At 33.4% G+C, this 13261-nt stretch overlaps 1 protein-coding gene across 3 annotated transcripts in view; it reads left to right on the forward strand.

Moving 5' to 3' along the window:
• The window catches only part of Ccdc171 (coiled-coil domain containing 171), a 378035-nt gene that overhangs the window by 33430 nt on the left and 331344 nt on the right, over window positions 1-13261 (forward strand). The window contains exon 6 of one of the 3 annotated variants that reach the window (XM_078047667.1): window positions 1078-1209. The exons of the other annotated variants lie outside the window; for them this stretch is intronic. Coding sequence (XP_077903793.1) covers window positions 1078-1209 — 132 coding nt within the window. The remainder of the gene's footprint in view (window positions 1-1077; window positions 1210-13261) is intronic. 3 annotated transcript variants of the gene reach the window in all.

Consider the following 13261-nt stretch of genomic DNA (forward strand, 5'->3'; position numbering starts at 1 on the left):
GTGTAGGTGGTGGCTGGTACTACAAGTCCTTAGGTGGGTCTGTGTAATCCTCCGCATATAAAATGTACTGAAGCTATGGGGAAAGAGGGGTGATGGTGGCAGCATTTCTTACAATCAGCCTGCACCTCAAGATAAAAGATCTTGATATGATCTCTACAGCAACTTCAGAGAACTATGCTTTGAGTTTAGGCTATTGACTTTGAAACCATTTGCATGAGACCTTTGGGAGAATTTGGAGTCGAGTAGGGGTCACTGTATGTAGGTGCATAGTGGTGAAAAACCCTCAACAGTCTTGTGATGGCTTACCATTAGTGAAAGTTTTGAGGGTAATAGTTATTGAATAGATCCATGTGGACAAGGAGGCTTTCTCATATAAACCATAGAGTTTTTCTATTCAATGGGGTTTTAGTTTTAAAGCTTATAGATTAGAAAATTGGTCTTCTCAGGGAACCTGTGTTTTATATCTTTAAGGATTTGAACCAAATTAGATCTTGTAAATGTAGTACACCTAGGGAAATCCAAAAGGAAGCTTTTAAAAAATATTGTTTATCCATAGAACTAGAAATTAGGATCTAAAAGTAACTTAAATTTTTAGCATTCAGGAATTTCCTTATCCTGATTCTTTGCACAAATTTCTTTCATTTTCTCCTTTTGGAAATACATTATTTTCTGTCATAGTTGTATATTAATTATTGGGGATAATTCAAATAGCTTATTTCATTGGTTGAGATTTCCATATTAATTGGAATTTGTTTTTTTGCATTTTGTTTCAATCTCTGAAGTTAAATTTTTCAGAAAAATTCAGTGAAATATGTCTGCACATGAGTATATGTTATGTTACAAATAAGAATTAAAAAGTACATATTATGTTGCTTAAATGCATACATAACTCTAGCTTCTTACTCAGATTTATGTTCTAATGATCAAAATGATAGTTTTATTAGGATTTTAACATGAATTATGAGTTTTAACTGTTATATAGGTAAGGAAAGCCCTTCTGTACATTTAAACTGGGTTGAAGGATAAAAGATAACCTTTATTGATATAATAGTAAAGTAAGATTTTATTCATATAAAGGAAGCGTTGGAAAACCATCAGCAGGAGAAGAATGAGATGGAGTCTCATATCAGGGAGACAGCATTGGAGGAGTTTAGATTACAAGCAGAACAATGGGAAGCAGAAAGAAGAGAGTTACAATTTATAGTACAGGTATTTTAAAAATAATTTAGTTCCTTAGATGTCTTTTTAATGCTTATGATATTAAAAATTATATTAGGAAAATTCACAAGCTCACTCAAGGGGAAAATAATTCCTAGCCTTTGATCTCTGGAAGGCCATGTTTCATTTGTAGTTAGGACAAGTGTTACAAATAGAGATTATTGGTAGAGTTGGGTGTTTTACATTGAATAAATTATGTGATTTTTAAGAAGGCCATATATACATTTGGCATTTTGTTTTTCCAATTTAAGATGTGAGACTAAAGAAGTCTTAAATAGGGGGCTGGGTTGTGGCTCAGTGCTAGAGCACTTGCCTAGTGTGTGAGATGCCCTGGGTTCGATCCTCAGCACCACATAAAAATAAATAAATAAAAAAGTCTTCAATAGGATAAAGAAATAGACTAACTAGATTTGGACACTAAAGGATCCTTACCAATTTTAGTGATGAAGTATAGTGATTTTTAAATTCTTTTTAAAAGGTACAAATTCTTACTTATCTTTTATTTTTCCTTCTCCTAAACACAATTCCCCAAGGCTTCAAATAGTCCAATTTGAAAATTACTGATTTCATTTAACCCCTAAGGGAATGTCTGATTTACTCAGATCATAGACTGAGTGATTAATGGGGGAAAATACGACAGTGTAGTCTCCTGGTTCTCCAGTGTTCTTTGTTTTTTTTCAGATCATGTGTTTTTATTCTGAAGGAGAGATAGGAGAAACTCATTCTGTTGAAAGTGTTATTGTGTATTTAAGTGAAATTTGGGAATGGTTAAGCATTTTGAGGAAAAACTACACAAACCAAATAACTCAAAATTTTAAATAAATTTCCATCATTTCTTCTATTATTTACTTTGTGATCAGATATGTATCTTTAGTAATTTTTTCTGTATAAGAGAAAAACATAGCCTTTATATAGATATCAAAGATATATGTTGGGGCTCGGGATGTGGCTCAAGTGGTAGCGCGCTCGCCTGGCATTCGTGAGGCACTGGATTCGATCCTCAGCACCACATAAAAATAAAATAAAGATATTGTGTCCATCTAACAAAAAAACCTAAAAAATGAATATTAAAAAAAGATACGTGTTTTTACAACAATGAAAAATATTCACCAAAAACAAGTTTTGGAGTAACTTTGTGTTAGAAACAACTTTGCAAGACAGAAACTCTCAAAAAATATGCAGAGAATATGAGATACATTATTTCTTTAAGAATGAAAGCTGAAAAAAAAAAAAAAGAAAGCTGGCAGTCAACAGTGGAAATACTGAATTTGTTGTATGTGTAAGTATACAGAATATCCACAAAACCACAACTTCCTAGACTTTTGGTCTTTGCAAAATGCTTTTTTTCTTCATAGTTATTCCAACTGTAGAATCTGGAAGGACAGTGTGACTACTCTTTTTTAAAAATTTTTTTTAGTTGTAGATGGACACAAGAACTTTATTTTTATTTGTTTATCTTTATGTGGTGCTGAGAATTGAACCCAGGTCCTCACACTTGCAAGGCAAGTGCTCTACCACTGAGATACAACTTCAGTCCCAGTGTGTGACTACTCTTTATTTATCTTTTGTGGTGCTGGGGGTGGAACCCAGGGCATCGTGCATGATGGGCTAGCGTTCAGCCACTGAGATATATTTCCCACTCACAACCACTGTTTAGAATCTTCAGTATTCCAAATGTTTGAAATGTGTTTCAACAGATTTGTAAAGTGAAAAAATATATAGTAATATAATAACATTTTTGATCAGAATGCTGTGGATTCATTAAAGAGAAATTGATAATTGCCTTAGAAACGGGGAAAGTCTTCACAGAGAGCAAATGATATTTGAGCGTTTGTATTTGTTCCAGGTAGCCTTTAAGACAATTGTCAGACATACTTAGGGAAAATAACCCTTTCATTTCTAAACATTTGGAAATCTGTAGGACTACCAGCCAGAGTCCTAAGCTTATAAAATAGGGTTCAGAGACATATATTTAAATATGTGGGTAATATGATTTTGGTCTAGTTTTCCTCATCAGGCCTATAAATCACAAATGAAACAAATGTGGTTTATACCAAACTTTATATTATGAAGCACCAAAAAGAATTTCAAATTCCATGTTTGTCTGGTAATTATGTTGTAGAGAAGAATGAGGGAATATATTCCCGGGTGACTACCACCAAAGTCTTGCTTTACTGCTTTTGTAAGATAAGTTTGATTGTATTTTGTAATTGAAATGTTTAGGTCTTTCTTTCTCAATTTCTTGTCTTTTTTTAAATATCAACATAATAAATTTTTTTCTTTTTACAAATCAAGCTTGATACCATCCATCACCTGACTTTATATTCTAAAAACGCTTTTTTGGAACACAATTTGAAGGACAGTAAAATTTCATTCTCTCTCTGCTTGCTGTTGATGGGTTTAGTTTTTCATCCTATAATTAGGTGTTGGTATCACATAGTGCTCTCTTTGTGTAGCTCTCTGAGGGAATTTAGTTTTTAAATCCATTGGGGGAAAAAACCCTTGTGAAACCCTATCTTTAACAGACAAAGCTAGTATAATATTTCTTTCATCTGGGCTTTAGAATTCAAACTCACTCTAAAAAAAGAAAAATTTATGCCATGTCCCTTTTCTTTCCCAGGAATTGGAGTGCTAAATAGAGGCTTACTTCTTCGGAATATAAATGCAAATTCTTACAGAGTTACCTCAGAAGTTACCTCATTTTAAGATTATGTTTCTCATTTTGTAAAATGCATGTTTTCTTTTGAATAAACAAAAATTCTGTCCTTAATATTCTTTGAAATTTCAAAACCTTGGTAATTTTAGGATACAGTGTGTTGGTCTTGAAAAATAGTTTTTAAATTTTATTTATTTAAAATTGCTAAGGGCTAGCTAGGGTTGTAGTTCATTTGGTGGAGTGCTTGCCTAGCATGTGTGAGGCACTGGGTTTAAGTCTCAGCTCTGCATATAAAGAATAAAATAAAGGTTCATTACCATCTAAGAAATTTTGGAAAAAAATTGCTATTTAAAAATTGACATTTGTTTTTACTTACTTTTCTTTGTTCCTGCAGTTGCAATGTGAACTTTGAGGATGCTAACCTGCCATGAGCTTTTCCATTGAAGGCAGTGTGGGACAGGCAGTGGTAAAGCTTTATTTATTTTGGAGTGCTGGGATAGAACCCAGGACCTTGCATGTGGTAGGCAAATGCTTTACCATTGATATTGCCAGCCCCCAGTAATTTTTTATTTTTAACTGCCATGCCCTTCCTTTGTCATTTTTTTCAGTTAATTTTAACATGTAATTTATTAGTAGGATTGAAAACATTTAGAAGATTTTTTTTTTTTTTAGTATGTGTTTGCATTTCCAAAATTTATAGCTGATTTGGGGAATGAAGTTATCTTTTCTTTTTTTTTTTTAAATGACATTTTATTTTTTATTTTTTTTTATTTATTTTTTATTTTTTTTTAAGGAGAGAGTGAGAGGGGAGAGAGAGAGAGAGAGAGAGAGAGAAATTTTAATATTTATTTCTTAGTTCTCGGCGGACACAACATCTTTGTTGGTATGTGGTGCTGGGGATCGAACCCGGGCCGCACGCATGCCAGACGAGCACGCTACCGCTTGAGCCACATCCCCAGCCCCATCTTTTCTTTATCTACTGACTAAACTTGGTGTTTGTATATAGTGGTTAGTCTGATGATTAAGGGGGAGTTTGTGAAGACTTGGGAAATGTAGATTGAAAATAATAGCATGAACTAAAGAAAGAAGAGGAAGAGTCGGGGGCAGGGTACTGAAGAAAATATTCTCACCATGCTTAGGCATCTGTAGTTTGTATGGTAAGACAGCTGTTAGGGACTGGGGTGCAATATGTCAAAGACTGACCCAGTGTTCTAGGTTCAGTTTGGAGGAAGTTACATGAAATGGAAACATTTAAGAAGTTTATCTTAAATAATCAAGGCTAGCAAGGAACATTTCTTTGTAATTTTTTTTGAAAACTGCTGGTGTCCTGTTAGGAAAAGCCTTAGAGGGTTAGGGTTGCTGCTCAGTGGTAGTACTTTCGTAGCACGTGTGAAACACTGGGTTTAATCCTCCGCACCACATAAAAATAAATATAAAATAAAAGTATTGTATCCATCTAAAATTAAGACAAACAAAAAATTAAAAAAAAAAAGGATAGAAAAAGATCTAGAAAATGACTCTGGTACTGAATTGACCCCCTAGCCTTTTCCCCAAACAGGAAATATCTTAATATTTAATTAATAAAATTATGTGATATTCATTGTAAAAAATGTCCCTAATTTAGGAAGATTTAAAAGCAGAAAGTAAAAGTCTTCTCCCTTTTCCCTTAATTCCACTTTTTACGGATATATAAACATATACAATGTATTTATATAAGTGAAATTATATACCTCAGTAATATTTTTGCATTCATCTTGGGCTGTCTATGCCTTATTATTTTAGTTTTTCTGTCATGTGACTATTCCTAATATATTTTGGCAATCCCTTATAGATGGACATTTTATTTCTTTCAAAAAAATTTGCTTCAATTAAAAATGATATACTGGACTAGGGATGCAGCTCAGTGGTAGTGCGCTTGCCTAGCATGTGTGAAGTCCTGGATTGAATCCCCAGACTCCAGCCCCTTGGCTCCTGCCCAAAAAAAAAAAAAAAAAAAAGAAGAAGAAGAAAGAAAAATTAACATCCTTGTATATATCTTTAGGCAGTTGTTTGTGTAGGTGATTCTTTTGTATAAATGCTTAGAAGTATAATTGCTGGATATGCAAGCTTATGGATTTATAACTATGATAAATATGATAAAAGCAAGTACCTATTTACAATCTACTGCAACAAACTATTTTTGATTATAGAACTGTTTGGGTTTTGGGGGTTTTTGGAAGAGAAACTTGTTCTAGATCTTTGAGGAGATAACTTCATACTAAATTAAGATTATAGCCAGCTGTATTGATAGGCTTTGTAAACTAGAAAAGAATAATCTGATACTTTTCTCACTACTTAGTAGGAATTCTTCAGACTGTTACAATTTTGGATTCTGAGAAATGTTGTTTATATAAGTACATACTCAGAGTCATACTTTTTGGTTTATGTTTCTAGACAATGTGGAAGGAAAACAAGTATATTTTTTAACAGCACAATGTGGTTTCCTGTGATGTTAAATGTCAATTCAAAAACAAGTCTCATTTAATAATATTTTAGGTTCAACAACTCCCTCTAGTGGAAGAAGGAAAAATTTCCCCAATTTCAAGTGTTCTTAATAGGATTCTGCAAGGATCCAAGTAGGTTTTGATTTGGTTAGAAAATAAATTCCATAACAAAATTTTTAAAAAAATATTTATTTTTAGTTGTAGTTTGACATAATACCTTTATTTCACTTATTTATTTTTATGTGGTGCTGAGGATTGAACCCAGGGTCTTGCATGTGCAAGGCGACTGCTCTACCGCTGAGCGACAACCCCAGCCCTCCATGACAAAAATTTTAAAATTAAATTTATTCAAGGGGAGGCTACTTAATCTGTTATATCTAGGCTTAGATTACATTGATAAAACCATAAACTTAAATACTCGAATATATTAAAAATCGAGGTATAAATATGACCAATATAACCAACCAGTGTTATCAGTATAACCAATACCCATCACCTAGATCATGTATTTCTTATATTTGCTTCAGAATTAAACACAATCTGGGTGTGGTGGTGCACATCTGTAATCCCAGTGACTCAGGAGGTTGAGGCAGGAAGATCACAAGTTCAAAGCCAGCCCTCAGCAACTTGGCAAGGCTTAAGCAATTTAGCAAGGCCCTAAGATAATTTAGTGTCTCAAAGTAAAACATAAAATGGATTGGGATCATGGCTCAGCTGTAGAGCGCTCACCTAGCACCTGTGAGGCGCTGGTTTGATCCTCAGCACCATATAAAAATAAATAAATGAAATGGAGGTATTGTGTCCAATTACAAGTAAAAAAAATATTTTAAACCACAACAACAAAAAATAAATAAAAGGGATTGGGGATGTGGCTTAGTGGTTATGCACCCCTGGGTTCAATCCTTGGTACAAACAAAACCCAACAAAACCAACAAACAACAAATTTTTACATCATTGAAAGAGTAACTATTGTGAATCACTTCTCCATTCTGCCACCATTTTGAAGTTGTGTTTGGTTTTCCGTCTGGATACATTGACAATTTGTCATATTATTTTAGCATTTGTGCCTTTTACAAAAAATATTAACAGTATTCATCTTTTTCCAATTTATCCTCTTTACTTTTGTTTTTGGGATTTATCCAAGTTAATAAAATAACCATTCATTCAATTTAACTATTGTATTTTATCCTGTGTATGTACCATTATTATTAATTTAACCATTAACTACTGATTGAACTGATTGAGGTGTTTTTTTTTTTTTTGGTAGTAATGAGGATTGAACCCAGGGACACGTTACCACTGAGTTATATCTCCAGCCCCCTTTTTCATTTTGCAACAGTATCTTGCTAAGTTTCCCAGGTGGCTTGGAACTTGTGATCCTTCTACCTTGGATTGAGATTTAAGTACTTTCTAAGTTTAATTTATTATTATTATTTTTTTAGATAGACAATGCATTAATTAATTAATTAGTTAGTTATTTTTTATGTGGTGGCTGAGGATTGAACCCAGTGCCTCACATGTGCTGGGTAGGTCCCCAAGCTTAAATTATTACAGTGCTTTTATGAATATCAAATGTTTTGTTTATGTAGGTATGTGTTTAATGTATAAACAAGTATTGAGAGGCAAAGTGATCTATAGTGCAATCCTTATCAAATACCAGTGACATTCTTTGCAGGTAAAAAAGGTCTGAAAATTTGTATGGAACTACAAAAAACCCAGCCAAAGCCATTCTGAGCAAAAACAACAAAGCAAGAAGCATTACCCTATCTGGCTTCAAAGTAAATTACAAAGCTGTAGTAACCAAAACTGCATGATAGTGGTATAAAATTAGGTACATAGACCATAGGAGAATAGAGAGCCTAGAAGTAAGACCATTTATGTATAGTTTTATTTTGACAAAGGTGCTGAGAATGTATTGGAGAAAGGAGAGTTTTTTAAGTAAATGATGCTGGGGAAAGAAGAATGAAAATAGACCCCATCATCTGTTACAAAAAATCAGTTCAAAATGAATTAAAGACTTAAATGTAAAACACAAAACCATGAAACTACTAGAAGAAAATAGGAGAAATGCTTCATGACATTGCAATGGGCAAAGGATTATTTGGACAAGACCCCAAAAGCACAAGAAACAAAAGCAAAAAATAAACAAAAGGTATAATGGTATTAGATCAAACTAAACAACTTCTGCACAGCAAAAACAAAAACAAAAAACCCCAAACCCAAACCAAAAAGAAACCCCTAACATGTTATTTGGACATCTGCTCACTTCTTCAGTAATCTTTTTAAACTTTTGATATTAATCTGCATGAAAGAAATGAAAGAAATTATTTAATTTAGATAATAATAATGAATTTTCAGCACCTTTCTCTATACCTAAACCTCATGTGTATATTTCTTTTTTTTTTTAAAGAGAGAGTGAGAGAGGAGAGAGAGAGATAGAGAGAGAATTTTTAATATTTATTTTTTAGTTCTTGGCGGACACAACATCTTTGTTGGTATGTGGTGCTGAGGATCGAACCCGGGCCGCACGCATGCCAGGCGAGCGCGCTACCACTTGAGCCACATCCCCAGCCCTCACGTGTATATTTCTGCTGACAACTGTTGAAGAACAATGAGGGACTAAGTCTGAATTGGCTATAGAAACTGGACTCATTGGGACAAGAAGTCTATTCCTGGAGCTATAGGGTTCCTAGAATAAATGAGTTTTTATGTCATTAAAATACCAACTTGGAATATATTTATTTTTTTTAAAGATGTAAAATGTGTGATTTATAGAAGCAATTTAAGAAAATATCTTATCAGCTTATATAAGACAGGAAAACCAGGACATTTTGACTGCACCATTTTGATTCCTAAGAAGGGTGACTTCACTTAAATAGAGCATAATAAATGAAATTTATTTTAAATTGATTTAAAGACATATATTTGAGGCACTCATATCACCGTGGAAATTGGCAATTATTTTGATTCCCCCCACAGGTCTGGTCAAATATGAAAGATTAGTCGGCATTGTCCCTGGGGGAAGAACTTTAATTGAAGGTATTCATTGTCACATTAAAGAATGAACTGAAGTCATTTGAATGATGTAAAAGACAAAAAAGAATGTTAAATATAAATAAAGAGAGCCACCTAATAAATCTATATGCATTTACCTCATTCAATGTATGGGAATATACATGTATCCTTTTATAAATTTATAATCTATAATATGTAAATCAATTTGTTTTATATCAGTATGTTGAAAACAGACTCCAATGATAAACTAAACTAGCAAAAATTACATGGATATAATTTTTGAGTAAAAAATTTAAAAAGGAAATTATAACAGAAAAGTTAACCATTATAAAACTAATAAATACAGTAAAAACTGATAGTTGTCAGATCTACACAGGGTGAAATTTAATTTACTATGCAATGACAGAAGCATTAAGGTTTATTTATAAAATTTAGGTCTGTAAAATTTGGTTCCAGGAAAATTGGAGTTGGTGGAAATAATACCCCCCAAAGTAAACTTAACTGTAGGCAGCTTCCAGCTCTATTGAGTAGGTCAAATGAGAATAATACATCTGCAGAATGAAATTAATATTCTTAGCTAATCAAAGCATTAGTGCATAGAAAGGAGAGGAGAAACTTAATACATGGTTTATACAAGCTGAGTCAACATTTAAGATAGACAGGGCTCTCCTGGGCATTGTTAGGTTGGTATAGATGGTACAGTATATTTGAGGGTTCTAGTTAATAATATGTCTGTAACATAAGTGTTTATATTCCAATATAGACGGTTCTTTCTCAGCTTGACAGATAGCTGTCATCCTGGAATGTCCATTTCCTATTATTCTGGGAATTTACTTTGCTTTTCTCCTGTATTGTATTTCCTCTTTTTTTTCAAAAAATTTTTTTGTAGTTGTTGATGAACCCTTATTTTATTTATTTATGTGTGGTGCTGAGAATCAAACCCAGTGCCTTACATATGCTAGACAAATGCTCTACTACTGAGCTGTAACCCCAGTTTCTGTATTTACTTTTACCTGAAATCTAATTTTTTTCCTCTTTTTTTGTTTATTTTTTGTGGTGCTGAGGATTGAACCCTTGGCCTGTGCATGTGAGGCAAGCATTCTACCAACTGAGCTATATCCCTAGCCCTAATTTTTTTCCTCTTTGTTTTCTCATTTTGGTGGAACACATCCTCTAGGAGTTTCATAATAAATGGTGGATGAGAAGTAAATTCCCTTCCAATTTCCTTCCTTTGTTCATCTTTCTTTCTCTTCTTTCTTATTTTAGAATTGAACCACCCATGGCCTTAATGAGAAGTAAATTCTTTCAGACCATGAATGTCTATTAGGCCTTTATTTGATTTCATATCTAATTGAAATTTTTGCTGTTTGTACGCTATGATTTATGGTTTGCCCTCTCTGAAAAATCATGTTGAAATTTAATACCCATCATGAGGTAGTAAGAGGGTGGAAATGGTCTGACTATGGTGCTTACAGATGCCTTTGTGAAGTGATTGGATGGATAAGGTCATCAGAGTAGAGCCCCCATGACCATTGGTGACTTTATAAGAGAGAAAGACCAAGTCACACATTCTCTTTCTCTTGCCATGTGATGATGCTTTGTGCCATCTCAGGACTCAACCAGCAAGAAGGCTACTACCAGATGTGCCCCCTCAACCTTGAACCAGAATTGTGAGCCAATATAAACCTCTTTTCTTTACAATTTACCCAATCTGTGATTTTGTATTAATAGTAACAGAAAATGGACTATGACAGTATGAAGTCTAGATTGGAAATAATTTTCCTGTAGCATACTGACAGGATTTTTCTGTTTCCTTTTATCTAATAGTGCTGTGATTGAGATGCCTGAAGCCATTCTGATTCTTTATACTTTGAGTATGACTATAATTTAAAAAAAATTTATGAGCAAAATTTTTGCTGAAAATTTTTAGGAGATTACCTTGTCTTATTTCATTTGTGATTTCTCTTGTGTTTTCATTGTTCTTCTGTAGCTTTCCTTAAATTAGTTGAATGTTGGATTCTCTGGGCTGATCCATGAGTTATATTTTCTGCTTTTCATCTCATGACATATTTTTCATATTGGCTGCACCAATTTGCAGTCCCACCAGCAGTGTATGAGTGTACCTTTTTCCCCTCATCCTCACCAATACTTATTATTGTCTGTCTTCATAATAGCTGCCATTCTGTTGGGGTAAGATGATATCTTAGAGTAGTTTTGATTTGCATTTCTCTAATTGCTAGAGATGATGAACACTTTTCCTTATACTTGTTGATTGATTGTATATCCTCTTCTGAGAAGTGTCTGTTCAGGTCCTTGGCCCATTTATTGATTGGGTTATTTGTTTTTTTGGTGTTTATTTTTTTGAGTTCTTTATATATCCTAGAGGTTAGTGCTCTATCTGATGTGTGAGGGGTAAAAATTTGTTCCCAAGTTGTAGGCTCTCTATTCACCTCACAGATTGTTTATTTTGCTGAGAAGAAGTTTTTTTTTTTTGTTTGAATCCGTTCCATTTATTGATTCTTGGTTTTAATTCTTGTGCTACAGGAGTCTCATTAAGGAAGGTGGGGCCTAATCCCACGTGATGAAGATTAGGGCCTACTTTTTCTTCTATTAGACACAGAATCTCTGGTTTAATTCCTAGGTCCTTGATCCATTTTGAGTTAAGTTTTGTGCATGGTGAGAGATAGGGGTTTAATTTCATATGGATTTCCAGTTTTCCCAGCACCATTTGTTGAAGAAGCTATCTTTTCTCCAAAGCATGTTTTTGGCACCTTTATCTAATATAAGATAATTGTAATTATGTGGGTTAGTCTCTGTGTCCTCTATTCTGTACCATTGGTCTACCAGTCTGGTTTGGTACCAATACCATTCTGTTTTTGTTAGTATTTCTCTGTAGTATAGTTTAAGGTCTGGTATTTCCTTAGCTATTCTCAGTCTCTTATTTTTCCAGATGAATTTCATGATTGCTTTAGAGTTTTATTTCTATGAGGAATGCCATTGGGATTTTGATTGGAGTTACATTAAATCTGTATAGTGCTTTTGATAGTATGGTCGTTTTGATGATATTTATTCTGCCTATCCAAGAGCAAGGTAGATATTTCCATCTTCTAAGGTCTTCTTTGATTTCTTTCTTTAGGATTCTGTAGTTTTCATTGTATGGATTTTTCACCTCTTTCATTAAGTTGATTCCCAAGTTTTTTTTTTTTTTGATGCTATTATAAATTGGGTAGTTTTCCTCTTGGAATATTTGTCACTGATTTCAGAAATGCCTTTGATTTATGGGTGTTGATTTTATATTCTGGTACTGTGCTGAATTTATTTACTAGTTCCAGAAGTTTTCCGGTGGAGCTTTTTGGATCTTCTAGGTATAGAATCATATCGTCATCAAATAGTGCTAATTTAAGTTCTTCTTTTCCAATATGCATCCCTTTAATTTCTTTTGTCTGTCTAATTGCTCTGGGCAGTGTTTCAAGAACTATGTTAAACAGAAGTTGTGAAAGAGGGCATCCCTGTCTTGTTCCAGTTTTTAGAGGGAATGCCTTCAATTTTTCTTCATTTAGAATGATGTTTTCCTGGGGCTTAACGTAGATAGCTTTTACAATGTTGAGATATGTTCTTGTTATCCCTAGTTTTTCTAGTGCTTTGAATATGAAGGGGTGCTGTATTTTGTTGAATGCTCTTTCTGCATCTATTGAGATGATCATATGATTCTTATTTTTGAGTCTACTGATGTGATGAATTATATTTTTTGATTTTCGTATGTTGAACCAACCTTGCATCCCTGAGATGAATCCTACTTGATCATGGTGCACAATCTTTTTGATATGTTATTGTATTCATTTTGCTAGAATTTTATCGAGAATTTTTTCATCTATGTTTATTAGAGATA

Source organism: Ictidomys tridecemlineatus, chromosome 4, assembly GCF_052094955.1.
Source record: "Ictidomys tridecemlineatus isolate mIctTri1 chromosome 4, mIctTri1.hap1, whole genome shotgun sequence".
In the NCBI taxonomy this organism is placed as follows: domain Eukaryota; kingdom Metazoa; phylum Chordata; class Mammalia; order Rodentia; family Sciuridae; genus Ictidomys; species Ictidomys tridecemlineatus.